The 27,996-nt window shown below is 39.5% G+C and overlaps 1 protein-coding gene across 2 annotated transcripts in view; it reads right to left on the bottom strand.

The window, feature by feature from the left end:
- ccser1 (coiled-coil serine-rich protein 1) overlaps window positions 1–27,996 on the bottom strand; it is a 107,913-nt gene that overhangs the window by 41,029 nt on the left and 38,888 nt on the right. For both annotated transcript variants that reach the window (XM_079686429.1, XM_079686428.1), the window contains exons 8-10: window positions 25,543–25,620; window positions 16,215–16,292; window positions 12,341–12,421 (exon numbers count right to left, since the gene is read on the bottom strand). In XM_079686429.1, the coding sequence (XP_079542555.1) occupies window positions 12,341–12,421; window positions 16,215–16,292; window positions 25,543–25,620 (237 nt within the window). The remainder of the gene's footprint in view (window positions 1–12,340; window positions 12,422–16,214; window positions 16,293–25,542; window positions 25,621–27,996) is intronic.

Raw genomic sequence — 27,996 nt, 5'->3', positions numbered from 1 at the left:
GTACCACCCGCAGATGGCAGGGGCCAGTTGGATGTTTCCAGTTTTATCCTGACAATATCTGTCTCTAGCTGGATATCCACAGATGCACACACCCACACACCTGTACTTTATCACATGTCTGTCTAAGGCAGGCAACAAGGGAACTACCCCCCCATAAAAGGATCAAAGAAGTTATGCGTCCACACACACACACTGAAACACTCAAAATAGGGAATTGCTCCTGGCCTCGTTCAACACCAGAAGGGACAACTCAGGCAAATGTGCAAACCACACACAGCACATTTCCTCCGGCATGCGTCCTTCACCTGGGTAAAGGAATCTTTAATCTCAGCATGACTGCCACTGGGCAGGCTTGCCTGCCACACCAACAGGCACACACAAAGACAAAATCACAAACAGACAAACACTCTTTCCACCTGCATCCCCTTCCCCAATGTTGATTTAGATGAACCACTTCCGCCTTTCCACAAACATGTACACAGCAGCATTGACTTTGCTCAGCAACCAACACATGCAAATGTATGTCAACAGTGCATTAAATCAGAAAGAGTCAATGTATTTAAAATTCAAATGATCTGATAAACGTTCAGAAGGCTCAAAGCCTCCTCTGTCAGCCCCGTTATGTCACACTGCAAAACACTTCACACTAATGTAATGGTTTACGGCTTCAGTCAGTTTATTAGAATAGATGTGACTGTGAAGTGTTATGATGCCCTAATTCTGAGAGGAGCTCCGCTTTAGTAAAACAGTAGTAACCATCACATATTTTTTTGCTGCACATTTGGCCCCAAAGATACTCTACTGTAACCCTAATGACTGCTTTATGGCATTTTCATTTGCAAAATTGCCACCAAGACACACATAAAAACAGGTGCAAATTGCATCCGATGTTGTGCTTCTTAAGAGAAGTCAGGGTGTTTTTCCATCAACTTTGAATGCATCTAGCGGACATTATAAGAACTGCAGCATGGGGCTTTTCTGGCTTGCCCCTCGGTTTCACCTTGCTGAATAAATGAAGTTTAGCTCATTAATGTTGTTTGTCCTGCAACAGGTCCAGAAGTGACTCATAATTCAACAGCACTGCATTACTGTCAGTCCTTGAGGAGTTTAATGAGCAAAAAGAATCCCAAAGACACACCACCCCCCCCCCTACATACACACACACACAAGAAGATGATGATGGAAAATCTTGATGTCTGTGCAAAAGAAACACACCCACCCATGAAGACAGACAAACACACGCAGGCATTGAAGTGCTTAGATAACCTTGGAAAATGGAGAAAGAAAATGCAGCTTTGATGGCTCCTACTGTTTCTCACTGTATCTTTATGCATTGACCTTCAAACATGTCGGTTTTATCCCTGTAAAGAAAAAATGTGAACGCACATACACCAAACTCCATAAACGAATCCTTAGCACTCAACAGTTAACATTAGACGTGCCCTTTTTGAGTGCATGTATGTTTGGTGTGCATGTATGAATGCCCATGTCTATTATTGTGTGTGCAGGTGTTATGTCATGCGTGATAAAGTGTGGTTGAGTGGAGGGTTGTCTTGATAAGGTCAAAGGTCACAGGGGGCAACAAAGGTTTTCTAGTGCTGTGACAGGTGGGGTTAAGGTTCACAGTGCAGAGCAGATGGTTTAAGTTTATTCTCGAACAGGAGGAGGAAGCTGGGAAACTATATTTACACAGCGGTGCTATTATTCCTACAGCATGCTTCAAATTTAGACAAGGTTTTACAGACTGGGGGGTAGGGAGGGAGCAGGGAATAGACATGAGAGAAAAGTACAATTTGTTTAGCTTTTCCCCCTAGAGGCATTTTCACTTTGGGAAATCCTGAACTCCCTTGCAACAGTAAAATATTTTAAAAACAAATCGCATAACACTAGCCCTAATTCTACTGTAAATAAAATATGTATTTGTATTATGTTAGAAGGCTGCTGATGAATTTCAATAAGAACATTTCCATAATTGGAAGTGTAAATAAAGTGCAAACCATGGTGACTGCATGCTATGAAATGCAAATCACTGATGGGTTGGTTAGTTGTAAGTATGCCTACAAATACAGGATGTATGCACATAGAATGTTGGGAAAAGAATACACATTTTGGTCGTCTCAAATGAGCTGCAATGGTTCAGGAATGCTTGATTTCGCATTTTAAGCACTTGAATGCTCTGAGCCCGAAGCGTTATTCAAATTGTTCAATATCTGAAACCATTGTAATTTGTCAAGATCATTGGCTTTAGCAGGAATGATCTTCACCATCGGATTTCACTCAAAGAGAAATGATCTGTACCACGAACATAAGCTCGAACAGAGACTTTTTTCCCACTCTGACTTTAACCACAGAAGATATTACATTGATCGTGCATTGGCTTCTAAAAGACGGAGCTGTTCTGTGCCAGTTACTTAAACAAGAAAATACAAACATCCTTTAAGGTCACCATCACATAGGGAAGGATTAGTTACAGTAAGGTAGGTACGGTAGGCAGCATTCTTGTCTACATTACAGGACAAGGCAGTGCAGGTGGCATTCTTCACTCAGAGGGTCTTTATACTCAGATTGATTAATAAATAAGCTGGATTGTGTCAACCCATTCACTATCATTTCACTTCACATAGCCAGCGCTGAATTCTGTAGCAATATCCATTTTAGTGTAATTCAGTCCCCTTGTTTGTTTTGTTTTCATAACTTTAAAAAATTTTTTCAGTGCATTCATTCGTATAATTTAATATTGAACTTAAGTGTGTTAAACCAGAAATGTATACACTGAAAAAACATTTAAGTGTATAAGCTGATTTGTGAAGTAAAACAACAGGAGATCAGAGTTCATTCCGCTTGTAGAGCGGTGTATATTAATCAAGTACAAAGACCCTCTGTTCTCCCATCTAGTACGGCACATTAAGGTTGATCACTACAAGACACAGTCACGTCCAGTGATATCAGAACAGAGACACTCACTCAGTTGTCTCCTTGACGACAAAGTAGCGCTCCCATGCGCCTTGATGCCCTGGAAACAGAACACATGTTGACACAAAGAGCAACCAATAAAAAAATAAAAACAGGGGACGGAGACAGAGAGGGATTTTTATTAGATCAGAGGAGAAAGCAATACTTAACTTGGTATTCTTCCCAGCAATCATAAATCAAGCTCCAACACTTCCTGCACCCTAATGTGTATTTATCAGTGACAGAGTGTCCGTTCTCATTACCTGTAAGTAACTTCTCACAGGTCTTCGCAAAGTGAACAAGTATATATCGAGTGTCCTTTATGCAAAGCAACCTACAAAGTTGTAGGCTATGAAGACATGGCCCCTGTTATAAGTCAATCTTCACGCTCATGTAAAAGTCACATGCTTAGTTCATTCATTCGTGCATCCACTGACTCACAGCTACAGTACATGCCTGCTGGTGTGTATTAAAAGACCTGGCAACGTGAACTGGCTACACACTGAACGAGGATTCACTCGCCTATTTTCTGTAATATTGGTGAAAAGTGTAAGGTGCTTTGCGTCATTGACACCACTTTTGATGAACAGAAATAAAAATAGAGCGAGTGGGTGACAATGCAGCGAAGTATAAGGTTTATAAATACTGGTGGTCTGTTCTTCATGTACCCACACAGGGCTCCTCTCTATGTACCCACACTGCCATTTGCTAGCCAAAAACGAATGTCATAATGGTTCCACAACCTTATGCTTAAAAGCTTTGCAGAAATAGACACCATTTTTAGGCAACTGAGCAAACGTGTGCACAATGCCCAAATAAAAATGTTTCCATGGTAATTTCCTCCACACAGTCAGATATGTATCCATATTTATTTAGCCCGAGCTGGCAATGCTGTATTCCTGTTGATAATTCTTCATTACAAACAGCATGAATGAATTTGATTAGTAAGCATTGCATCCTGTTTTAAGATGCCACATAATTGGTCATCCTGCTACTGTAACAGTTATTTATTTTAAGAAATCCAATATGGGGTTTCCAGTTCACTTTCGGCACATTAATAGGTCAATATAAAAGTCTGTTCAGGAGCTTACATTTAAGCAAACACAACATGTTAATATTGCTAAATAATGTTGTGTTAAATATACTTTTGAATATTAATGTATTACTTAAAACCATAAATACTGTTTGGATTTTCAAAAAGTACACAGTAATATAGTAAAAGTAAAATAAACTTGACTTAAAGAGTGTTAATTGAGACTAACACAAGAGAGTAACTGCGTAGCCATTTAGCTTAGCACAAAAGTTAGAAACAGTGTTAAACAGTTGGCATCGCTCTCTCCGTCTACGAAAAAGTGTAATATTGTTTGTTAAATATATACAAAATCAATAAAATTCCCAAAAATAAAATGTAATGGTTTCATCATTTTAAATGTTCAATGAGGTTTGTCAATGATTTAGGATGGTAAACATAATGACTGTTGGAAAGTACAGTATGTGCAGGTAAGTATTCACCAACTCATAATTCAACTATTGAAATACTGTGCAAGTAGCCAGTATATTTCATGTCTGCTGATCCAAAGAAACAATGTAATGCTCTCTGTTAAGTTATATCTTACTACACTGGTTCTCCACCATTTACACTAGTACAGTACACTAAGTTGCATAGTTCATGCACACACAGCTCTAATGGCAGATGGAAGTACAAGTTGAAGGTCATATCAAGCCAAAATATAAAACTTTATTCCACCGAAGACAGCCTTTACTTCACTTTCTTTCCATCCATGCCTCCATCCATCCATTGATGCCTCCATCCATCCCTCCATCCATCCATGCCTCCATCCATCCATACCTCCATCCATCCTTGCCTCCATCCATCCATTGATGCCTCCATCCATCCCTCCATCCATCCATGCCTCCATCCATCCCTCCATCCATCCATGCCTCCATCCATCCTTGCCTCCATCCATCCATTGATGCCTCCATCCATCCCTCCATCCATCCATGCCTCCATCCATCCCTCCATCCATCCATACCTCCATCCATCCTTGCCTCCATCCATCCATTGATGCCTCCATCCATCCCTCCATCCATCCATGCCTCCGTCCATCCCTCCATCCATCCATACCTCCATCCATCCTTGCCTCCATCCATCCATTGATGCCTCCATCCATCCCTCCATCCATCCATTGATGCCTCCATCCATCCCTCCATCCATCCATCCTTGCCTCCATCCATCCATGCCTCCATCCATCCATTGAAGCCTCCATGCCTCCATCCATTCATCCATGCCTCCATCCATGCCTCCATCCATGCCTCCATCCATGCCTCCACCCACCCATTCATCCATCCATGCCTCAACCCACCCATTCATCCATCCAGCCATCCATTCATCCATCCATCCATTCATCCATCCATTCATCCATCCACCCATCCATGCCTCCATCCATCCATGCCTCCATTCATCCATCCATCCATCGTAATTACAAATATGGTTTTGATGACGATCTTTTGGACAGGACCCGCAGTGCGTTCAAACCCCCCCAGGAGTGTTTGTAGAATGATCATGAGCCTCTCATCTCCTGCATGGTCACCAAACCAGGACCGTGTCACCTTTGATCTTGTGACCTCTTTAAGATTAAAGGGCCAACATACTTTAAAGAGCATCACCTCCATACTTGCTATCACAACTTGCCCCTGGCATCAACTCTTACAGTGAATTCACAATAACAGGGCAGCACTATCTGCAGCATAAAATCTGTCCCCAAACTAAGAAATGATTTAAAGTGACAGTCAAAAGAAGAGGAGAGGAAAATGGAGAGGAAAGGAGAGGCTTAACAAGAGTTGGGGCGAAACATGAAGTAGAGGGCAAGCAGTGACAGGGACAAGGCAGGGGAAAGAGTAACGACAGGAAAGGAGGGTGGGAATGTGAACAGAGAGGTGAAGAGGTGCAAGGCCAACCATAAAGATGAGGATGTACGTAGTCAGAGCGAAAGGATGTCAAGGAACACATGGAAGACGGAGAAGCAGGGAAGGAGGAAGTGAAGGAAGGAACGAAGGGGCGAAGGAGGGAAGGAGGAGAAATAAGGGAAAAGACATAAAGAAAAGAGAGGGAAGAGAAGGATAATGGAAGAAATGAAAATCAAGGTATTTTTATTTAGGAGAGGGAGAAAAAGGAAACAAGATTTAGGGAAGAAAATATGGAATAAAAGAAGGCTGATATGACATGAGTGACATAAAAAGAAAGAGGGCTGCATAAAAACCATGATAAAAAATCTATGTAGGGCAGACAACTGCCTCTTTAGAGCTCAGCCTCCATCTCCTCCTCTTTCCCTCCATCTTTCTTTCTTATTTCTATCCTTAGGAGCACCATTATTCAATAAGGACTACAGCTGTACAAAATGATCTAGTTTACAGGAATAGGAGTTGGAGACCTACATAGACACAATCAGCACTGGACCCTCCATCCTTCTGCTTAAATTGGCTCCAAAGTGGAGAGCACTGATGACGTGGGATCATATGATGTGTGTCATCATGCGTATTGATTCAGGATTCCCCAGCCCAAGGAATATACGTAAAGACCCATTCTCCTCCTAATGAGTGTTGCTCATTAGGAGTGTTCTCTCTGCACGGAGTCTACTCAACATGATCTGTGTCACCACCATACACAGCTTTAATAGCTGGACATAAGTAAAGGCAAGTTAGACTAAAGCCATCTTTTCCCCTGACCCTCTGGATCAATAACACCGGACAAAACATCCCCCAAACAAAGATAAAGAAGAAGAATCAATGGCCATTCTGCTTTAGTTTGTACAAGTGGTTGGATCATGATTTTCACAGCTGAAAGGTGGCATGAGTTACGAAAATGTGAAAGCTTAGCAGTTACCTATTAAGGAGCATTCAAGGAGATGTGGCAGGGCTAAACTCAGATGATCTACCCTTTGATTTGCATTGAACCGATTGAATCAATGATTAAAGCCTGAAGAATCTCTTCCTCTATTCTATCAAGTACGTTACAACCCATTGGGGAAAGTTGTGGATATATTGCCATGATGATTAGCAAAACGATTGTGATATAGAACCCTGGCTATTTCCCTTTATGTCGCATTTAATTCCAAGATAAAAGACCAACAGGACAAAGAACAGATAGTCTACTCGCCAGGTGAGCAGGACTATTCAAATGATGATCTGACCAGGAAACACAGACTGAAAAGACAAGTGTCTGAACATTCAATGCAGAGCTTGTTCTCTCAGATGAAAAATGAACACCTGTTTTTTTTCTAAACAGATCTAAAGCAGGTCCAAAGGAGCCTCTTTGTGCTTCTTTCTTGATACATTAATGTGTATCTTTAGACGACTGTAAATGATGCTGTGCACAGGGACTCACAGGGAGGGAACACATGTCCTTGCTCAGATATTTTCATCTCATCCTGTGTAGAGTTACACAGGGACATATCTGATTACCTATTATTATTATTATTATTATTATTATTATTCCTGCCCTGTCTCGGAATAACCGTCGGTTTTTTATGACTTTCTTACTTGTCTCACACAGCAGTCTCTTAAATAAAAAAAACAGATATATCTGCTATAAGAACAGGGACAGGCAGCACAACTAGGTATAACCCATACAAATAAAGTTGGCATCATTTTATATACCAATTCAATTAAAAATGGTAATATTCTTTGTACATTTTTCTTACAAATAGTAAAAAATAGTTTCATTATTTATTTTATTTTCCATCTATCAGCAATCTTCCCTTTTCCACAAATGTCTATATTAGTATATATATCTATATTTGTCATGTTTTACAACTATGGCTCGTCAGGTCTTGAGTTATACGAAGGACCATCAGAAAGCACGAAACAAGTCTGAATTTCTTGTTTAATTGTTCATGACTCATCCAGCCTGAAGAGATGATTCATCTCCACATAAGAAGTCACTTCATCCATCTGCAAACTTATTTCAAGATACATAAAGGAGAAAAGCAGAATGAGAGACAAAGAGGGAAGAATCTACACGGTCAACTTAAATCTTTTTCCATTCAAATGTAATAGCCCGCAAACTGACGATAAACGATCCTCAACTACCGCTCCGTTCCCCTCATTCTTTTCAGAAACTACTAAAGAGCAGACGAAGAGAGGGGTGGGTGTAAAGCCAGGAGAAAAGGGAGAGAAAAAAAAGTAAAGTTGCACAAATCTAGGGAGAATAGAGAGCGTCAGAGAAGAGAGTGAGAATGACAGAGAGAGAAAGGGAACAAGAGTGAGCTAACCATCAAGAGCATTTGATTCCCTCCATAAAATGTTCCTTTTAAGAATACCCATGAAATTAGCTCGCTGAAAGAAAGCTATCTCAATCGATTCAATCCCCTCTAAAAACTGCCACCATACCTCCAGCGCTTAAGAGTCTCTGTGGGACATAAAAAGATAATCTCCTTTTTTTCCCCTAACCCTCTTTTTCTCCTCTCTGTCTTACTCTTTTTCAGTTTCCCTTTCACCTTACCTGCAATCTTTATATTGGCACACTGACAGAAAGAATAGATCTGTAAGTGCAGAACTAAAAAATGGAGGGCGATCCATACTTCTCAACGTGAGTCAGACCCTGTCACTACTCTCTCAGTAGGTCTTACTAAGCAGCACTCTTCACAAGCAGCACACAGCATATTATGTTTGCATATGTAAAGCCCTCTGTTGTGCAATTATTGAAAGACTGTTTAGTGATGTGACCTACACAGTGTCAACATTGTTCCTCCGGGTAATATGTGAACTAAAAATGGGAATATGTTGTAGAATATGTGCTGAGGGATTCTTTGGATTGAACTTTTAACTAAGGTTGTATATCACACTCACAACGTTTTATTATGCATTTGCTCATTCAGCATTCTCACTACTTTATTGCTTTTAATTTGCCTTCATATAAAAATGAAAATCAGCTTTGGTTTTATTTACATCCAAAGAAGGTCACAGTGGCAGGACTGACATCTGGTAGATTGAGAGGCTCTGCAGTGACTTCATTATACTGCATCTAAAATTGGTTATATGCGCAAATCAGGAAAATATGTTTCTTTAAGATAAATGGAAAATAGGTATGAGTGATAAATACAGTACATTTCCCTTCAGCAGCAGCAGCAGCAGCTGTGAGAGCTAACAGAATGCAAATCTAAGCTGTCTTTCATGCGAATTACCTGAATTAATTCTGAATTTCTTGAAATCATGCAAACAACACTTTGAGAGCACAAGTTGACTTGTCAGTGAGGAGTGCACTCCAATAATCAAAATACTTTCTGGACTTTCCTAGAACTTTGCAACACACAAGGTAGCCCAGTTAAAGTAGAATTACAGTGGCACTTTGAAGCAGGTTGGCCTGAAGTTGTGCGGGGAGCCAGGAGCTGTCCCTGGGACTGAGTGTCGGACAGGGGGGAAACCAGGGCACGGAGAATCCCTGAAGGATTCCTGGAGGCCTGGAAACCTTGGTGAGGAGAAGAGAGGAACTAAAGCTAACTTCTGCACTTTCAGGGATTAGAGAACAAAAGAAGCCAAAAGAAAAAGAGGAGGACAACTAAGTAAGGAAAAATAGGCGGACGTTCCTGAAAAGGAAGCGAGTAAGGTAGAGGGAAAGAGGATGAGTGAGGTGGTCGACCTTGTGAAGTCGTGGAAGCAGTAGAAATAGATGCCCCACTTGTAGACACACTTTCTGTTGCTAGCTGAATGTCCTTGATGCACTGGGGTAGCTAACCTATATAGGCCTGCCTGCTCAACACTGCAGCATCTCCCACACACTCACAAACACACAGGAACTCAGTCGCTCTCTCAGTCTCTTTCTCTCCCTCCTCTCTCTCTCTCTCTATCTGTCAAATACACAGGCGGGGAGGGGGGAGGATCAAATCAGGCCGCACATGATGCAGCTACTGCTGAGTTAAGTCACCTGTGCTGCTAGCCTGCTTGCTAGCGGGCAGCCAGCTGCTTCTCTAATTAAGAGTCCATCTACTGAAGAGCCCTGAGCATATGGAGGACACTATGGCAAGGAACTTGTTTCATAATAGAAAGCAATGCCATAGGGTTCAGTACTTCTATCTTAAAGTTGGACTCCCTGTGTTAGGAATAAAAGGTTTTAGTCCAGACAATACACTATGCATTGAGGGAGTTTTGGGATACAACGATACCGCCAACATACTTCCAACACTCAGTGACAAGTTTGTTCAGTTAATAATCGCTTATTCTTATTATTTTAATATTGACTTTAGTCTCGACACTCAGTACATTTCGAATGGACTATTATTGTATATCTGGTATGCTAATATCCACCTGCAGCTAGATGAGACACTTAGTACCACTACTTGAAATCACATGATTACCTGCAATTTAATCAAACCACTTCACCTCAGAGAAGTGATAGTTAAATTAATCTTCAAAGATTAAATATCTCCTTAAATACAGTGTAAAAAGGCAGCAAACTGATTGAAATCAATCAGAATGTCAGAAAAGAGGTCAAACAAAGTGGTTCAAATAAATGCATCCCATCTGGCATCACCATACTTTTCCAAATGAAACACACACACACACACACACACACACACACACACACACACACACACACACACACACACACACACACACACACACACACACACACACACACACACACACACACACACACACACACACACACACACACACACACACACACACACACACACACACACACACACACACACACACACACACACACACACTTAATGGGAAGACACACAACTAATGGACAGGCATACAAATGTGCACCCTAACACATAATGCACACACACGAGCCTGCACCTTTGCTTGCTGTAGCCTCCAGTACCGAGAACAACAGGCTATATTATGAGAAATGCATTAGTAAGTAATGTGTGTGGTGTGTGTGTGCGTGTGCGTGTGCGCGTGCGTGTGCGTGCGCATGTGTGTGTGTGTGTGTGGTAATGTTTGAGCGTTTGTGATAAATGATTGAAAGAAAGAAGAAAGAGACAGAGGGAACTTTAAAAGAAAAAACTGATAAAGGAATAATGAGGGCTGTACCATCATACAGACGCAGTTTTTCTGAGGCACAGTGAGGCGTTTCGCACCACTACACTGGAATGTTGGTGTCAACATTCACTATCTACACCCTGTCTATTATCGGTCTTCTGGTCATAAAGCTACAGGGTTATGGAGTAAGAATCATGAAACTGTGACACATGTCAAGATAAAATAGCTCCACTGGGAATCTGAAGTCAAAGAACACACTCCTTTCTTAATGTGGTTTCCAAGGGAGTCTGACAAAAGTCGCTTTTGAAGGAACAACGTAATGTGGATGAAAATAATCCGAACTGCTCATTTAGTATAACTACTCCATTGTAACACTGTGAGTAAGGTACATCAGGAAATTCACTTTCCTTTAAAAGGGAATAATAAGCAGTCAGTGTGATATACCAGGCTTCAGCAAATCCACTGATCAAATGTGCAGTTATTAGCAAATACATTTAATTGCTCATAAGCATCACATTCTTTGTCTTAATCTGTCTGCAGGTAAAATAACCTTAAGTAAGTGCCAATCATTTAAGTTCACAGTTGTGAAAAGGTTACTTGCTGTTCTGCAGAAGATACATGAACATCAACTGAGGAACGTTTTTTGATGATTCGTGCATTCATTTTTTATTTGACATTAAACATTATCCGTGTGCATGCGATGAGTAAGTCAGTGTGGGTATTGTGCACCAAGCTCAGACAATGATACAGCATTTCCACTTTTACAACGGTTCTTGCCAACAAAATACTCAGCAGGACTAAAGCCATAAAATGAACTTTAAGGGAAGATGAAAAAAGTGCATTAAAAGAAAGGAACGAGGAACAGAGAAGCAAAGCTCAGCTCCTGCTTCCGTTACAGGCGGGCATTTTTAGGCAGTCATCCATTAGATCTGCTGCGTTCCCATACTGTCAGCCCCTAGTGAAGCCAGAGAGGCCATGTCAACTGAGGGCTTGTTGAAAGCAGAACAACACCCTCCCTCAGCACTGTGGGACTTAGAGGGAGGAGCAGGTAGTGGACTATTATATGAATGTCACCGCAGTACAACATCCTTAGAATGAGCAAGATAGATTAAAGCTTTAGCTCAATGTGAGAAGATGCTTTTAAAGAGAAAAGAAGGAAAGAAGGATCGGGAGGGGCAGCTTTGGATAACAAAGTAAGAGGATAGAGAAGGAAGGAGCTTGCAAGGAGGCTTTTGTTAGAATTGAGCTTCATTTAGTAATTGTAATCTTATGGATGCAGACGATCTCACACAAAGCACAATTCCAGTGTACGGCATGTGGTGCAGAGACCCTTCTTTGTGTGTTTGAGTCAGAGCCAAGAGGAGGGAGGGTGTGGGGTCTGTGTGTTTCTCACCTCTGGCCCCATGTGTTCCGTCTGTGTTGCGTGGTCAGTCATTTGGCAGTCTTTCATCTTCAGGGCAGCTTTGGCACCCTCCTGGGTACAAAACAAACACACACCCATCAAAGAAAGTAGACCATCAAACAAGAACAAATCAGAACAACTAAATGCTCTCCCAGCAGATGTATGCCTACACTCACACCACTTGGTTTGCATGCAAAACTATCAAAATGAAAGAATAAAAATGCAACCTTATGAACCTCAACAAAGCTGAATCCTGCTCTCCACTCTGCCACCTCTCCTGGAAATCCAAGTGGACATTAAACTGGGCTGAATTGCAGGATAACTTTTTTACAGCCAGAAATTGGAGCAGGGACTCTTCTCAAAGTGCACCAGTTGAGAAAAATTCATAAAATCTGACAGCTAGTGTTGGCCAGACTGCTGGAATGGTCCTTCTAGGGAGATAATTAATAGGTTTCCTCTGGCAGATTTACAGTGGGAGGTGTAGATAGAAAAGTTTTTGCCCTGTCCTTTAAAATACAGCACTTTTACCTTGACCAGGAACCTCCAGACTTGTCTGCTACCTCTGTGTGATTATTTTTGAAAAAGTGGGTTGCGAGTCCCCTGAATGAAAAGAACCCAACACTATTTCCACCAGGAGCATTTTTATGACAATGTAACTTATCATTCTGACATGCTCGCTTCATGCTGCTCATGGGACAGGAAACAAAAAAAGTTGAAAGGGATTATTTTTTTGTTCTAACCTGTGTATCCTTGTGACTATTATTATTTTTGATGTTTTGTTTCCCATTGTAAAGCGTCCTTGGGTGTCTTGAAAGGCGCTATAAAAATTAAAATTATTATTATTATCAAATGTTGAGAAATGCGTTCATTTTGATTAAAAGGAACCACTCAAATTTGGACAAGGTGAAAAGGAGGGTTAATAGTAAGAAAAATGAAAGAAAGTTCATTTATATATCTCTAAACTCAAAACGTATGGTCGTGTTTAAATCAGAAGCGAGTTGACAGATTGCGGTAAAAATCTGTTTTCATTAGTCATGCCCGAGCCCACGTGAAAAGCAAAGGAGGCTTTTCATAGCTAAATGTTGCAGTTGGAGCACGGTCCTTCAACAAAATGCACCAGCAGACAGAGGAGAGAACTCATAAAAAGTGACAGCTAGTGATGGCCAGCCAGCAGGTCCTTCTAGGAGATAATTAATAGGTTTTCACTGGCAGATTTACAGACGGAGGCAGAGCGAGGAGAGCGCTGGCTATGGGCTGCCCTTTCCTTCTAAATGCTGCACTTTAACTTCTCCGCGCCAGGCAACGTATTCCTTCTCTCACATATACACCCTCACAAGTGTGCACAAGGACATCACAGTCCTACATTTAAAGCCTTGTCAGAATGACCTTTGTACCAAGGATATACAGAGCAGTTAAACATAAGGTTAGCAGTAAGGATACAGGCCTGCATTAGACAATTAATCAATATATACACAAATAGATATATAGGCACACTTTTGCTCGTAAAAACATGAATGCAGTTCATGTTTGGAAATCAAATCCAGCCAGAACATCTCTGACAGAGTGCCAAACAGATGAACACACTCACACACACATTCAAGGCTGATTACCATCCGTTTTTGTTTGTGCATGCACAAGCATTGTGTTGCCAAAAGAGTGATTGATGGATCTTTGTGTTAATGTGGAGGGGGGAGAAGTGGAGCGAAAATCAATAGAAAACTGCATCAAAATGAGGATACTTAGTGGAGAAGGCATGTAAAATTATGTATTTATGTTATAATCAAGTCCTAAACAATGGATTGGATTGCACTAACAAGTATTTCTGTGTCTTAGACTCCTAAGTTTTCCAAAAGACATTAAAAACACATCATTAAGCCACACTGCTGCATTGCTTCTTCCTTACCATGAAAAGTTGTCCCTATAACAAATGCAATGTATACTATTTCAGTAATGCTTGCTAAGAAAAAACAAGGCCTTGCTGTTTTAGGAAACATGTCATCCTTGTTTCGAATTAAACTATATGTATTTAAAAATGTGCATCTTCAGCAGGATTGAAAAGGCTTGGAGCTGGGAATCCCAAAGTATATGGAATTGTAATTGAATGTCAAATGTATTACAGATCAATATAGGCTGATGTGGTATAGTGAGTTTACAGCATGTTCTATTGCCTGTAGACATTCATTTTAAATAGATTGTAACATGAACTGTTTAACAGTATCAATATATAAAATACATCTCATTTCTGGGGTGAGTATTTAACAAGAGAAAAACTAAAGGTCTGAAAAGTGGAGTTACAAAAGACAAAAATGTCTTCTGGGAAACTACCTATGCCTCTAGCTGTCTGGGTGACAGTTTTAGTCAACAGGTGTGTCTGAGGTCTGAATACAAATGTGCTGAATGTTGGTATAAACTCCTCATTACGTGAACAGTGCTGAATACAGCCTACAGTATAGTGAGGAGTATAAGTACTGTTAAGTCATTAAACACACAAATGCCAAATGAGACTTACTGTAAGTCAGTCTCTTGGACTGTCATCTCTTGCAATAGCTCCATAGCACTGGCACATTATCTGGCAAAGGCCTAGCATAATGTCTGCATTACATTGCTTTGGCAGAACAGCTGACAAATTGTGTAGATGACGAATGATGAAAAATGTTTGCCGTATCCAACAAGGGGATGACAAAAGAGTGAAAAGAAACACAGACAGCGTAATATATTAAGTATTTAAATCCCTATATTTCACAAGCATATTGTTTTTTTTACAAATAATTAGATATGGAAATGATCCATGTTTCCCATCCATGCCTACAGGGGTAATAGTTTGAAACATTATTCTTCTCTCTCTGCTGGACGTGAGTCCCAATTATAATTCTGCTATTACATTAAGCTTGGTGGGAACAAGCAGTTTACATTAACAAAGATGGAAAAGATGGGCCTTCTGGTGGCACGCCAGACAGTGTTTGAGCCAACTAAAGAACTATTCACAGATTATTTTTCTCTCTCCTTCCTGTCACTCCGCCCTCTGCTGCATGTACTCTCACACAGCAGAATATCAAAAGGAAAACTGACAAAGGGTTTGTCAGGTTCTTTAACTAAAGTCAACATTTCCAGTTCTTTGAAATGTTGTTTAACTTTTCCAAAAAAAGAAGGATTTGTTTTTGCTTAAAAGGGAATGAAATATTGTGGTTCAAAGGCAATTAGTATTTAATTTATACCCTATAACAAATAATTCAAAAACGTTCAAGCTGTTTTAATTATTCATTTTAAAGTTTGAAAGGCACCAAGAGAAATAAACTGTGACAGTTTGAATTAAATGTAAACCCTCCATTCCTCAATATTTGAGACTATGAGTTGCTTGTCTTAAAATGATGTGAAAAAGTTTCAACATTATTTTGGAAAGTCATTTTACTCAAATTGGATTTGTGTTTTAATGCCTCTTTAGTGCACAGGCTTTATACACATCTTCTTCAGAACCCTCTTCTGGCTGGCAACAGCTACAGTATGTTAAACCATGTTTTTATGCCAGGGAGAGAAACTGGAACTGTGCCTTCTTCTGCATTTGGTAAAAATCATTGAACTAATCGGGTTCAGGATTTTAGAGAGCTATTAACTAAATACTAATGATGCATTTCAAACCTAAATAACTTTTCAAACCTTAATAGTACTCCAAAAATATGGTAACATAATATAGTACTGCAGTAGGTTGTGGGTTTTATTATGTTTTGTCCTTAATATGTTGGTATTGTCTCACCTTGTAACTTCACGAAATATACTGAAAATGGTTGGTTTTGCTTTCGTGCAATGAACTGAACACAAATTTGCCTGTTATTATGAAATGGTGTATTTGCTGGATAGTGGATCTTACCAGGTCACTGTGGAGTCTTAGGATCAGTTCATCTTTTTCTCTCAGTTGTTGCAGCAAGGCCCCTTCTCTGCTGGGATCCTAAACACAAGCAACAAGACACCATGTTACACATTACTTAGGACACTGCAGACAGCAGTGATTTATCTTAGGGTCCATATTCCCGCAAAAGCAATACATAGAGCCTAAGAGGATGACAACATACAAAATGTCTTTGTGCCTGTGCGTTTCTCTGGCTGTCCCCATAAAAGTTAACGTTGGTTTTGCAAGTGTTTTATGTGCATTTATGAGCGTGTTTGTTGCTGTTCTTTCTAGTGCGTGGCTAGGTGTCATAAAGTTGTCACGCATGCAGCATTGTGATCTCCTCTTCTCTCTACGTGTCTGTGATAAACTTGGTGTGTCCTATGGCGGCACCCCAGAGCACACAGCACTTCAGTGTGACCTTGGGATGTCAGGGGACATTGCTTTGGGGACGATGGAGAGCAACAGGACAGGAGACAGGAGAAGAGGGGAATAATCAACTTTATTATTATTATGGCACCTTTCAAAACAACAGCTACAAAACATCAACAAAATATATAATTATAAATAAATGTCATTATGAAAGTAAAATTATAAAATGAGTTTGACGTTTATGACTATAATTGTGCTATGTGTTGAAAGGATAAGATATGTCTGAAAGGACACACTCCCACAATATAATAAGACTTGGCATTTCCTATCACCGGGCCTATAGAAGATCCTAAGGTGTAGCAAATACCGTCTATAAACTGTTTCACTTTGTTGAATGAGTTTTGTTGTATTTGTTCCTGTTACAGGATTTGTATTTTTGAAAAGTATTTTTTTTTACTTTTTTTTTTTTATTATATATTTTATTATATCATAACTTAGTACTTTTTTTTAACATATGTAACATTAAGCTGTCTGTGGCCCTTTCCTGCTGTACCGATGCAAATGTCCCCTCTGTGGGACTAATAAAGGTATTCTGATTTCCATTGGATCTGTTAATGTGCATGGATATTATTTTATAATGCTTTCATATCAATGAGCACTGGCTCAATAATCATATTTGAAATATGATTGTGCTGCAATTGTTATTCGAGTTGTTTGTTTCATTTTTCAAATGCACAAATGAAGTTCCCTAGGCACATCTATTTGACATGACTTGTGTTTCAAAGTTGATAAAGTGAAAACAGCCAAGAGAGAGCTGCCAGAGCGTCTCAGGCTACACACTGACTCATGGGGGAGGTTGAGAATCAAACATTTAGCTGTTTTCCAGACCTAGCATTTTGATTAAAATATTAACTCAATTTGAATATTGTGAGGCAGATAAGTTGTACACAGAGTGAAACAGAGAAGGACAGAGGGAACAAGGAAAATAAGAGGAAAGGAAAAGAATAACAGAGCGAGAAGAGAGAAGGAGCAATAAAATGGAAAGAGCGAAAGGACAGACGGCCATTACCTCTTCAAGGACATAAAGGCAGGAGACGTAAAGAGGGGCAAGATAACAGGAGGAAAACGAGGGGGAAACAGGAGAGAAGGGGGACAGTTAGGGAGAGAAGGAGAGGACAGAGAGGGCCTGGGGCTGAGCATGATGGTCAGAGACCGTGGGGAGCCATCGAGCTAAAGGACAGACACAGAGTCAGAGGGAGACCACAGGGAACCATAGAGCTACTGCAACGTCCTCTAAATGACCTCATGATGCACACACAGAGATAGCCTTCTGCTGAAGTCAATTCACTTTTTATAAATGTAAAAAATAACTTGAAAAATAAGCACATCAAATGATTGTAATGGCTGGAGGATCAAAACACTTGTTGAGTGGTGAGAGGGACTCATTTAGTTCCAGTCAATTGTCCTCAAGGGATGAGTGCTTTATAATGTCTTCAAAGTAAAACACCAGTATCTTATCATGCAACAGAAAGAGAATCTGTTAATGTTCGATAGTTAAAACTAAAAGTAATGCTTTCTTTTATATTCCAGTGGGTTTGACTTGATGGTTAAAATGGGATATGCATGTAAATATGTCGTAAAACCTCCTCTGAAGGCAACAGTGTAAATGAAAACGGAAAATGCTGTAGTGACAATTTTCAGTCGACCAAAGTTGTTGTTTAATGCAGTGTGTAAATATGATTTAAATAATTTCAATAATTATAAATAAAAAATGCATGGATCCAGATAAATAGAATGAATGGATCGATGGCTTAACAGATAGAAACATAAATCATGAATTTAAGGTTTTTCTCAAATCAAAACATGCGTATTATGAGATGAAAGGTTGGTGATACTGCAGGTCAGCAGGGACAGTGTTTGCTACGGTTTGTTGGTTCTGACTTACACTACGAAATTGTCTCAGAAAGTTTTGATGGGTTTTGTTTTCTGACTTCCTGATTAAACAGGTCTAATTGATGTTGAGGTACTGTATGTGTGTGGGCTTTACAAAATCACAAGATAATGGTCAAGGAGGACAAAGTAAACATTTTTGCTAAGTGCTTCTAAGGTGATAAAACCTATTAAAGGCAACCTTTCCCACTAGGAAATTGAAAAACAATTAAGAAAAACAAAAGTTGAATGAAAGTGGCCTCTGTTTACCTGGCTTCAGAGAATCGGTGCCAGGTGTTAGAGATAATAAGGATATGTTTTCCAAATGCTAGGACAGCATAAATATACCAATATGAGATGCTGATGGGACTGAAAAACCATTTACATGCTGTGACAATTAGTACATTAGTTGCCCTCTTCAATTAATCTCAGCCAAAAGGAATTGAAGCACAGTGTGTTTGCCTATATACTGTGTGTGTGTGTGTGTGTGTGTGTGTGTGTGTGTGTGTGTGTGTGTGTGTGTGTGTGTGTGTGTGTGTGTGTGTGTGTGTGTGTGTGTGTGTGATTATGTAGTTATGTTTTGAATGTCCATGAGTATATCTAAATCCATGCAGACTTGTGTTATTTGTTTACGTGTCAGACATGACCTCAAGAGTATAAACCGAAATAAAGAACTGGCGATCGTCTTAAGCAGTGGGAGGAAAAGAGAGGGATAAGACAGAGAGGTAATGAACCTCAGCTTAGGGTGTGATGACATACATTTAATGAAAATGTTATTTACTTTGTTGTTAGTCAATACCTAAAACTGAACAGCCTTACTATGTAATATCCTACAGAAATCATTCAAATGTGAGAAGACATTAGCAAACCTAAAACTAAAATGAGAAAATATTGTTCTGCTTGCTGAAAGAAGCCCCAAATTGAGCATTTAGTCACCCATCAGGTATAATTCAAACCCATTTGTATGGCTGAATTGAATGGAAAAGGCTGTAGAGCATGCCAATGTATTTCTAATGTGATTGGAATGGCCTCAGTGGGGATAAATCTGATCAAACTCATTGGACTGCATCCACTTTATGGGATTTTGTACAGAGGTTGAGGCCACTTTATGTTTGCAATCAGCAGCAAATTGAAGAGGGTATGGATATGAATTGCATTTCCCTTGTTAGCAGAAATTATTCAATTAGTTTAAAAAAAACTGAGGAAGACACAAAAAAGTGATGGTTGTTAATATATAATTTCAACACTGTCAAATTTGCCATTTAAAAAATAGGGAAAGAGGTTTAAGGAATAACAGCAGGATCAAATTGATTCTCGCTGTTGTCTTTATACCGATTGAGATTTGAAAGATCAGAAAGGAAGGTAAAGCCATATAATCATCTCAACCATTAGTGACACTATATATTGGTCTAGCAGCAGAACCTATTGAGCCCTGCCAGTACCTGCTCAAAGACTCCAACAGGATGACAAGGAGGTGGAGGTGTTTAACATGCAATCATTTTTTCCACACTATGTTAACCTATGAAGGCATGCCTGACAAGATTATAATAATAATAATAATAATAATAATAATAATAATAATAATAATAATAATAATAATAATAATAGATTTATTTTGTAAGCGCTTTCACAGGTTCTCAAAGTCGCTTTACAGACGGGGGGAAAAAAAGAACAAAAATTAAATATAGTTAAAGTCACATTAAAATCAAGCAATACAACAACAATCACACATTAAAAGCCAGATTGAAGAGGCGAGTTTTTGTAAGCTGAAGATTAGCTTTAGACTTTCAATTAAAAGGTCTACAGTGTATCCACATATCGTAACCCCAAAGGGAGGCGGTTCCTATCAGCAACACAAAACAAAAATATTGTGTACTAACAAAGGATGGCTAGTAATGTATTGTATAAAAATCGAGCAAAAAAAACTAAACACATAAGCAAACGAAAACAAGACAAAAAATGTACAAGGCTCCCAGGCATCAAGTAGCCCCACTCTGGTTTAAAAAAGACTTCTCCATGTTGCTTTCTCTCTTCTTCCCTTCTGTGTTTATCAATTATCAGTCTGACTGACTTTAATTATGACTTTATCAGCACACTATTGATTCACACTGATAGAAGAAGGCAAGACACGTAGCTTAAGTGCAAAAAAAAGAGAGAGGAGCTGATGGAAAATTAATCAGCTGATAAACAGATACAATATCATACCTTTAAGAATTTACAATTAAAATAGTGACCTTTTACACCTGTATATATGAATTGCTTCTGTTGTCAGTAGACTATAAAGACTCTTCAAGTATACTGTGATTCAGGAGCTTTGAGTATTTCTGGACACATGCGTATAGGACAAGATGTTATGCTGTAACTGTCCTGTATAAACCAAAAGACATGTTGTGTGTGTGACGAGCAGGAGCACTCATGTGATGCTATAGGTACTCCAGCTGTCTGAAGCACCTCAACAGGCAGTAAAGCTGACACCTCGCACAGAGAGTTAGGAAACCTGTCACACCACTCCTGTAATATTGATGTTGTTTGAAATATAAGAGAGATTTGTCACCTGCGTAGATGTTCTTAAAAAACAGCAATACCCCCAGAGCTGGAACTATCACTGAGACATATTAAAAATAGCATAGGAGGTTGTAAAAATTAGGCTAATCAAATGCAGTGAAATACTGTACTTTATTTCATGTTGCTGAGACAGGAACCCACAGACAAATCAAAGGTAATATAAAACATGAAATATTAGCGGACCAGACTAGACAGACTTTAACTACTGCTTGGGTCAAACATCCAGTCAGACTCCAGATACAATTCTTGAGTATTTTGACTATGAATAATCGTCTATGTGTTCTGATTTCATTAAGACTCTTTGAAACTTAAAAAGGCACAACCTTTTAAGATGCTTGGCAGGAAACATTTGCCATCTGGAATCATTATTATTGTTGTAAGGACATTTTGCTGTCAATATGTTTTACTCTAGCTGATGCTTCAGTCTATTGAATATTTTTTTCTTTAGTTACTGCTCACTCCAGATCTCTGCTTTCCTCTTATCAGCAAGTGTCACGGATGGTTCCTTCAGAAAATGTTTTCATTACATTTCATTGAGATGACGCAGCTGTTTAGTGTTAGGATGAGGTAGGTCTGGAAGTAGGATTTCATCTTCCCTTTTAAACAACAGCCACAAAGTATAATTTGTCCCAGAAAAAGAGTGATCTAATGTATTAGAATACATTATAGGACATTACCTTTTAGGATGTGGGCGTAATGATTCTTTTGAGATCTAAAATCCTTATTTAAAAATTGCATAATTCATATCAAAACTGTTTTATGGAGGAGAAGATATGTAGCAGAAAATAAGTAATTCAGGACGGACACTCCCAAGAATGTTCTCTCTGTGTGAGAAAACTGGCCATGCTAGCTTTGAGTGTGAGGCCCAGACAACGAGCAGGAACGTGGGTTTGTGGAGAGGTTACCAGGAATGAGAGAGCCAAAAAAAGAGAAACAGATGAGACTGGCCGGCTGTTTTGCTCTCCAACTTTTTCTATAATGTAATTAAATATAGTTCATAGATGCAGCCACACAAAATGATCCCCTCCCTTGGTAAAATGTGATGTCTATGTGCTTCCCACAAAGAAGAACCATATTTTGCTGAAGCTTTTTAATTGTTGAATTGTATGCATGAATATAACATTATGTGTGTGCCCTTTAGTTACTGATTATACATCCTATTCTGTCCATTAAGGCTCTACAGAAATGCATTATAACAGAACTGCATGCATTTCAAAGGAATACTGGTGAGTAATGGAATGATATATAAAAAGAAAACACTGTTGCAGCGTGACACACTTACATTGTTTTTTACACAAAATGTTTGCCAACAAGGCATGGATAAATATTTTGTTGTAGACAGAATTGGACAACGTTTATGAAGTTGATTCAAACGGATCTCACAAAGGAGTGGGACCTTTAGGGGTATGTGTTTATTATTGTCTGTTGCATGAGTTTGTTTCGTGTATAGTTTATGCGCCCATGAGACTTGTATCTTGACATGGTTTTGTGCACAGTCTTTTTAGCGCCCCCACTGACCTCGGTGTGGGGAACAGCCTGTAATTATAAATAGGCAGTCATTACAATTATACATTATTCATTTCTAATTATGCGGCATTTGACACAATGATACATGTCTGACTATAAAAAGAAGTTCCTCATGTCTGCTGTCACAAGGTGAACATACACAAATGTTACTTAATTAGCTACAAAAGTTGCTATCCTAGTTGCTGTTTTTAAACTCAGGTGGTCTGAATAAACCTCTTGTAACAACTCTATTCATCATTTTTACCTCAGTCTTTTAAAATACAGTAGAACACTTAAACTGCGACAAAATATGTTTAAAATCATGTCATATGCGTTTAGTCTAAATTAAAGTGGGTTGTACTGTGACACTGCTGTCTCTCAGGTTGCTACTCCAGATTATTTTTACACCCACAGAGTCGTTTTCTTGAGCGCCAGGATAACGTCTCTGCTTCTCGCCCCTCCCTCAAACCTTCTTTTTCTTCTTTCCTTCCCATCCCTCTTTCTCTCTCATGCTCAAACTCTTCCTCTCTATCACTTCCATCTCTTGCACTCCGATACACATTTTTCCTTTATACAAATGTATCCAACTTAATATCTTCAAACTAAATGCATTCCGTTTGTAAGAACTTGCTCCTGAACCTATCTTACAATTAAGTAAAACAATGTAAAATGGTCAGCATTGCAACTGCTTCTCCATATGTCCCTCATGCAATAGGCCACCTCCAGATTTGTGTTTTCTTTTCGATGCCTTCAGCTCTGTCAAAGGGTTAGCCTTTGCCTCCCACCTGCTTACTCATTCTCTGCTATAAATACCGATCACACTTCTGCTACCTCTTAAAGTCTGCTACATAACCTTTTGTCCTTTGCTGTTGTGTTTGATGCCGCTGACCCTCCTTTTCTCAATTTGGAAAAACCACAATCCATTTTTCAATCAATCAAACCTGTTCTTAAAGTCGGGTCTTAAAGGTGTCATTTATTTCAGAAACACTTTTTGTTATTTTCCATGGAATGCTCTTAACATCCCGATAGCAATGAATATATTAAATTCTTTGACAATAAAGACATTAAAAAAATGTCATCTGTGGAAGCCATGGTGCTGTAAAAAGCACGACCAATCATCTGAGCCGGCCCGGCTAAAATAACTGGATGGCCTACCTGCCTGTCAGCCTTCCATCTGTGCACAAACTTATCTCGTGCCCTCATTGGTCATGTGCGCGTTTGTGTGTGTTGGAGGAGGGGCTCTGGAAGGAAGTGGCAGACTTTTTCCGGCTGTGTATTTTCAAATTCTAGCGCACTCGAGCTGGTTTCTCCAAAATTACATACCCCACATTTAAGGATATTTTTTAGGACCTTAAAAAGATTATCAAAATAAAAAACAAGTTTCTTTCTCCCTAATCAAGTTTCAATATTGTGTATTATGTTCAAACATTTTCTCCATACAAGCTACATCTGAGTTAATCCATTTGTATAGCTGGAATATTGCAATTATTTATTGGCTTCATGTCCAGTCTTTATAATAGAGGTTTGGACTGTTTAATAGAAATGTAAAAGACATATGCCCAAATATGTTTCTAACTTTTCTATTTAAACTTTCCTATGTTTCCGTGCGTGAAGATGGAGAAACAGAGCAAAGACCCTGGAAGTTTGAGCAAGGGCAGCTTTCTTCATGCTGGGTAACACCCTAGATTTAGAAATGTTTTTCTTATCCTCGCGCTGCCACTTATACTCCATGTAGGTCAATAAAGAGGGCATGTACTCACACAAGCATCCACCCTTTCTCACACACACAAACACGACTACATTGGAACTGTGTAAGGGACTAAGGCCTTACCTTGTGTTCGCATTATACTGCACTATATTTTATAGAGATGTTACTATTCTGTACATCCCGTATGTGAAAGAAGGGGGGGTTAAAAAAGCAGCACAGAGTTGAAAAGGTTCGCCCCTACTGCTTCTCTGTCCGGTCTAACAAGAGCTATGCTGCCATCCAAATAAATCCCAGAGAAAAGCTTGACAAAAGCTCTCCCTTGGTAAACCTAAATCTTGCACGCACACACAGAGACACAGAGACACAGAGACAAGGACACACGGACACACACACACCCTACATTAATACATCTTATCACACATTGCTGATGGACTAGGTTGACAGAGGGGGGTCTTGGGTCTGTCAAGCAAAGCACTTTGCCCCTTTCTCATAACATTTATCCTCACCTTTCTTATTGCTTTTCGCTTCTTTATTTTTCTTCTTCTTCTCCCTCCCTGTCGTGCTCCCATTTCTTCCTATTTGAACTCTTTGTGATTCATTATAAGCCAACGTGGAAAAAAGGCTGTAAATTGTTCTGATGATGGAAAAGCTGGAGGAGACACATGGATCAAAAGAGGATTCTGTTCCTATTTTTGATCACAGACCGACTGCTGTGTTCTTTTAATGAAACTAACAGGCTCTATGTATTTGAGTAAATGTGTGTACCGGTAGTTTCATTTTTGGCCACTGAAATACACATCTACAGAGCTTCACAAAACTGCTGTATGTTGTGTAAAAAAATGTATTTTTTTGTAAAATATTAAACTGGGCAGAAACGTATTAGACACTTTATCAGTCTTAAGTGTTATGCTCATAATTCACAAGCAGATGTGGATACGTGAAAGAAGACTATGGTGTGTGTTCTATAGTAGTAATTACAACAAATTGGTTTGGGAACACCAATTTGGAGCAAAACTTAGGCTTAATCTGTATATCTGACAGCGTTAATTTAGGTGTTCTCATACATTAGGTTAAGTGCAGATGTTGCTTAATCTCAAACTTGTTAACAGATTCCAATGATTATTGGAAAACAGTCAGCTCAAGCCAGACCGTAAACCTCTCTCCTTTCTATCTTAAATTCAGTATTGTTGAAATGCCTAAAGCAACATACAATGGTCTGCTTTATGTTACCTTAAATGGAAGGGACTTTTCACTGCAAGGGCTTATGGGTAGAGACTGGAGGCTGCTTGCAGGACTTGTCTCAGTGCTCTGAAAAAGACAAAAAACATAAATGACATCAAGATGAGGTCTTTAAGATACATTGTAAGTGCTGCTGGTCAAATAGTGATCTGCATAGAATGAACAGTCACAGTTAATACTCCTCTGTTTGTAACAAGATAAAGGAATGTGCAAGTATTTTCACTTTCAATACCTCCAACTTAATGTGGTGATAAGCAATATTGACAAAAACATTACACAATTACAGTAAGTCTGGCTTCTCATTCAATAAGAAGCAAGAGAGAGGTAAGATAGACCAGTTATATCAAGATAGGTGCTCATTAAAGCTGCAGCATCCTCCAAGCTCAGTGAAGAAGTCATTTTCAACAGAATATCTGCAGGGCAATAATACATCTTGTCCCTTAATCTTTGAAGCACCTTTTGTTCCTGAACATTTAAGACAACTGGTCCTATCCATCCCTCTTGTGACTTTTCTCACCAAGTTTCTAAATAATCTATGTTTGTTAACGCCAGCTGTGATCAGACTCATTTTGGCTCTGCTTCTCCACACAGGTGTCTAGTGGGCAGAGGACAGGGGCAGCTAGAGGGGGTTCGAACATACACACAAACACACACATACACACACACAGACACTGCACACATTCATGTGGCAAAGGGTGCACAAGCTGTCACGTGTACGCAGACACACAGTCCTTAAAGAGAGCAGACGGTGGTCTAAATGTCACCTGCGGGGGCTTATGATAGGACAGATGGTAACGCTGGAGAAGATAAAGTCATGTCTTCAGGCAGGACTGCTGTTATTGATGTAATGCAGCATGGTGATGACATGACAGCACTCACAGGAAGTATACGAGAGGTCACATGACAAAGACGTGACAAGGAACGAGAAAAGGTAAAGTTAAGAATGAGCCTAAAACGTGTTCAGCCTCCACACTTCAGAAAAGGTCTATCCTTCTTGCAGATTTATATGCAAACCAACCCCTCTAATGTTGGAGAGAAACATCCAACAAAAGATGCTGCTTTGTCTCAAATATTTTTGTTTGTGTATGTTTTTATCCTCGTTTCAGGTTTTGAAGGTAGCTCTGAAAAACTCCAGGGACCAAATCTTTGCACAGCATAAACTTGATGGTTTATTGGTTTGGCTGACCTTTTAAAGAAGCATACCTCCCTATCAGAATTATAGGTGCGCTATGGCGGCAGGCCCTCAATGTGTCATTGGTGATCAATGCCTTTCCCCATGTGGAGAGACAGGCGCACACTCACTGACACCCTAACACTCTCTGTCTCTCCCTCTCTCTCTATAACACACACACACACACACACATTCTCTTTAAGGTCACCTCTGTGCCACAGGCCGTAACACACAACTGTCCTCACAATTAGATGTGGTTCAGTAAAAATCCTTTCAGATTAGAGAATGAGGAAAGCTGCCTGGGAGCTCTGGATTTAATGACTTGCACTACCTAGAAGTTAAATGTCTAAAGATGATGAATGGCCCTAGAAAGGAAAGCAGGTTTTTTAGCTTGATACACCTCTTTAAATCACATTCACACATCAGTTGAATCACAAAATGAAAATCAAACAAAAAAAACTCAGAGTCCAATTATTCCCAGTCTCTTTCATTGACATTTGGCCTTTTTGTCTGAAGGCAGCCTCTTTAAAAACAAACCGCAATTCAATTTATTGGGTTCTTTGGAAAACAGAGTGAGTGTTTTACATTTGAAATATCAGCACCTGCATTGCTAACTTACTTTTACTTGTTGTTGTTATTAATAATTTAGCCTTTTCCTTTTTCATAAAGCTGGTCTCACAATGGCTTCAGAGATGAATGCAACTGCTTTATATGAAATAAACAATAGATTTTTCAAATACACTTTATCATACAGACAGCTATCTCTATAAGATTTGGTGGAGGCAGCAACAATAAGCTGCTGCCACAAGGCGAACAGCTGCCTGGGGGTTAGGGTCACTGGGACGGGTCGAGGGGCTGCAGGGACAAAGGCTAACAAGGCCTGATAGTGCATGTGCGGATATTGCAAAAAACCTCATACCAATTGCCCACAAAGACAGCAAGAACATGCAATAACAGATAGGATGTCACCGTTTTTCTAGAATCCATGGCTGACATTGACAAATAGGGATCATTGTGTAGGGCAACATAAAAGCACACATGGACAGGGGCATATTAGATATGTATCTCTGTGCAGCCGATAGCATAAACTGCTGAGAGGGAAACAACTTAAGGATGGATTGAGTCTGTACAGCTGTTTTAAATATGCTAATCTGACTAATATAGAGCAAATACACTGTTGGGGCATTTTCAAGCCTTTATTGCAGTATGACATTGCAAGTAGAGAGAGATGACAGAACAGGAAATAGAGAGATTTTCCTCAGTCCATCTCTAAC

The sequence above is a fragment of the Notothenia rossii genome, assembly GCF_949606895.1.
Source record: "Notothenia rossii genome assembly, chromosome: 6".
NCBI classification, from domain to species: Eukaryota; Metazoa; Chordata; class Actinopteri; order Perciformes; family Nototheniidae; genus Notothenia; species Notothenia rossii.
The sequence above is the reverse complement of the archived record's forward strand: the minus strand, read 5'-3'. Positions and strand labels throughout refer to the sequence as shown.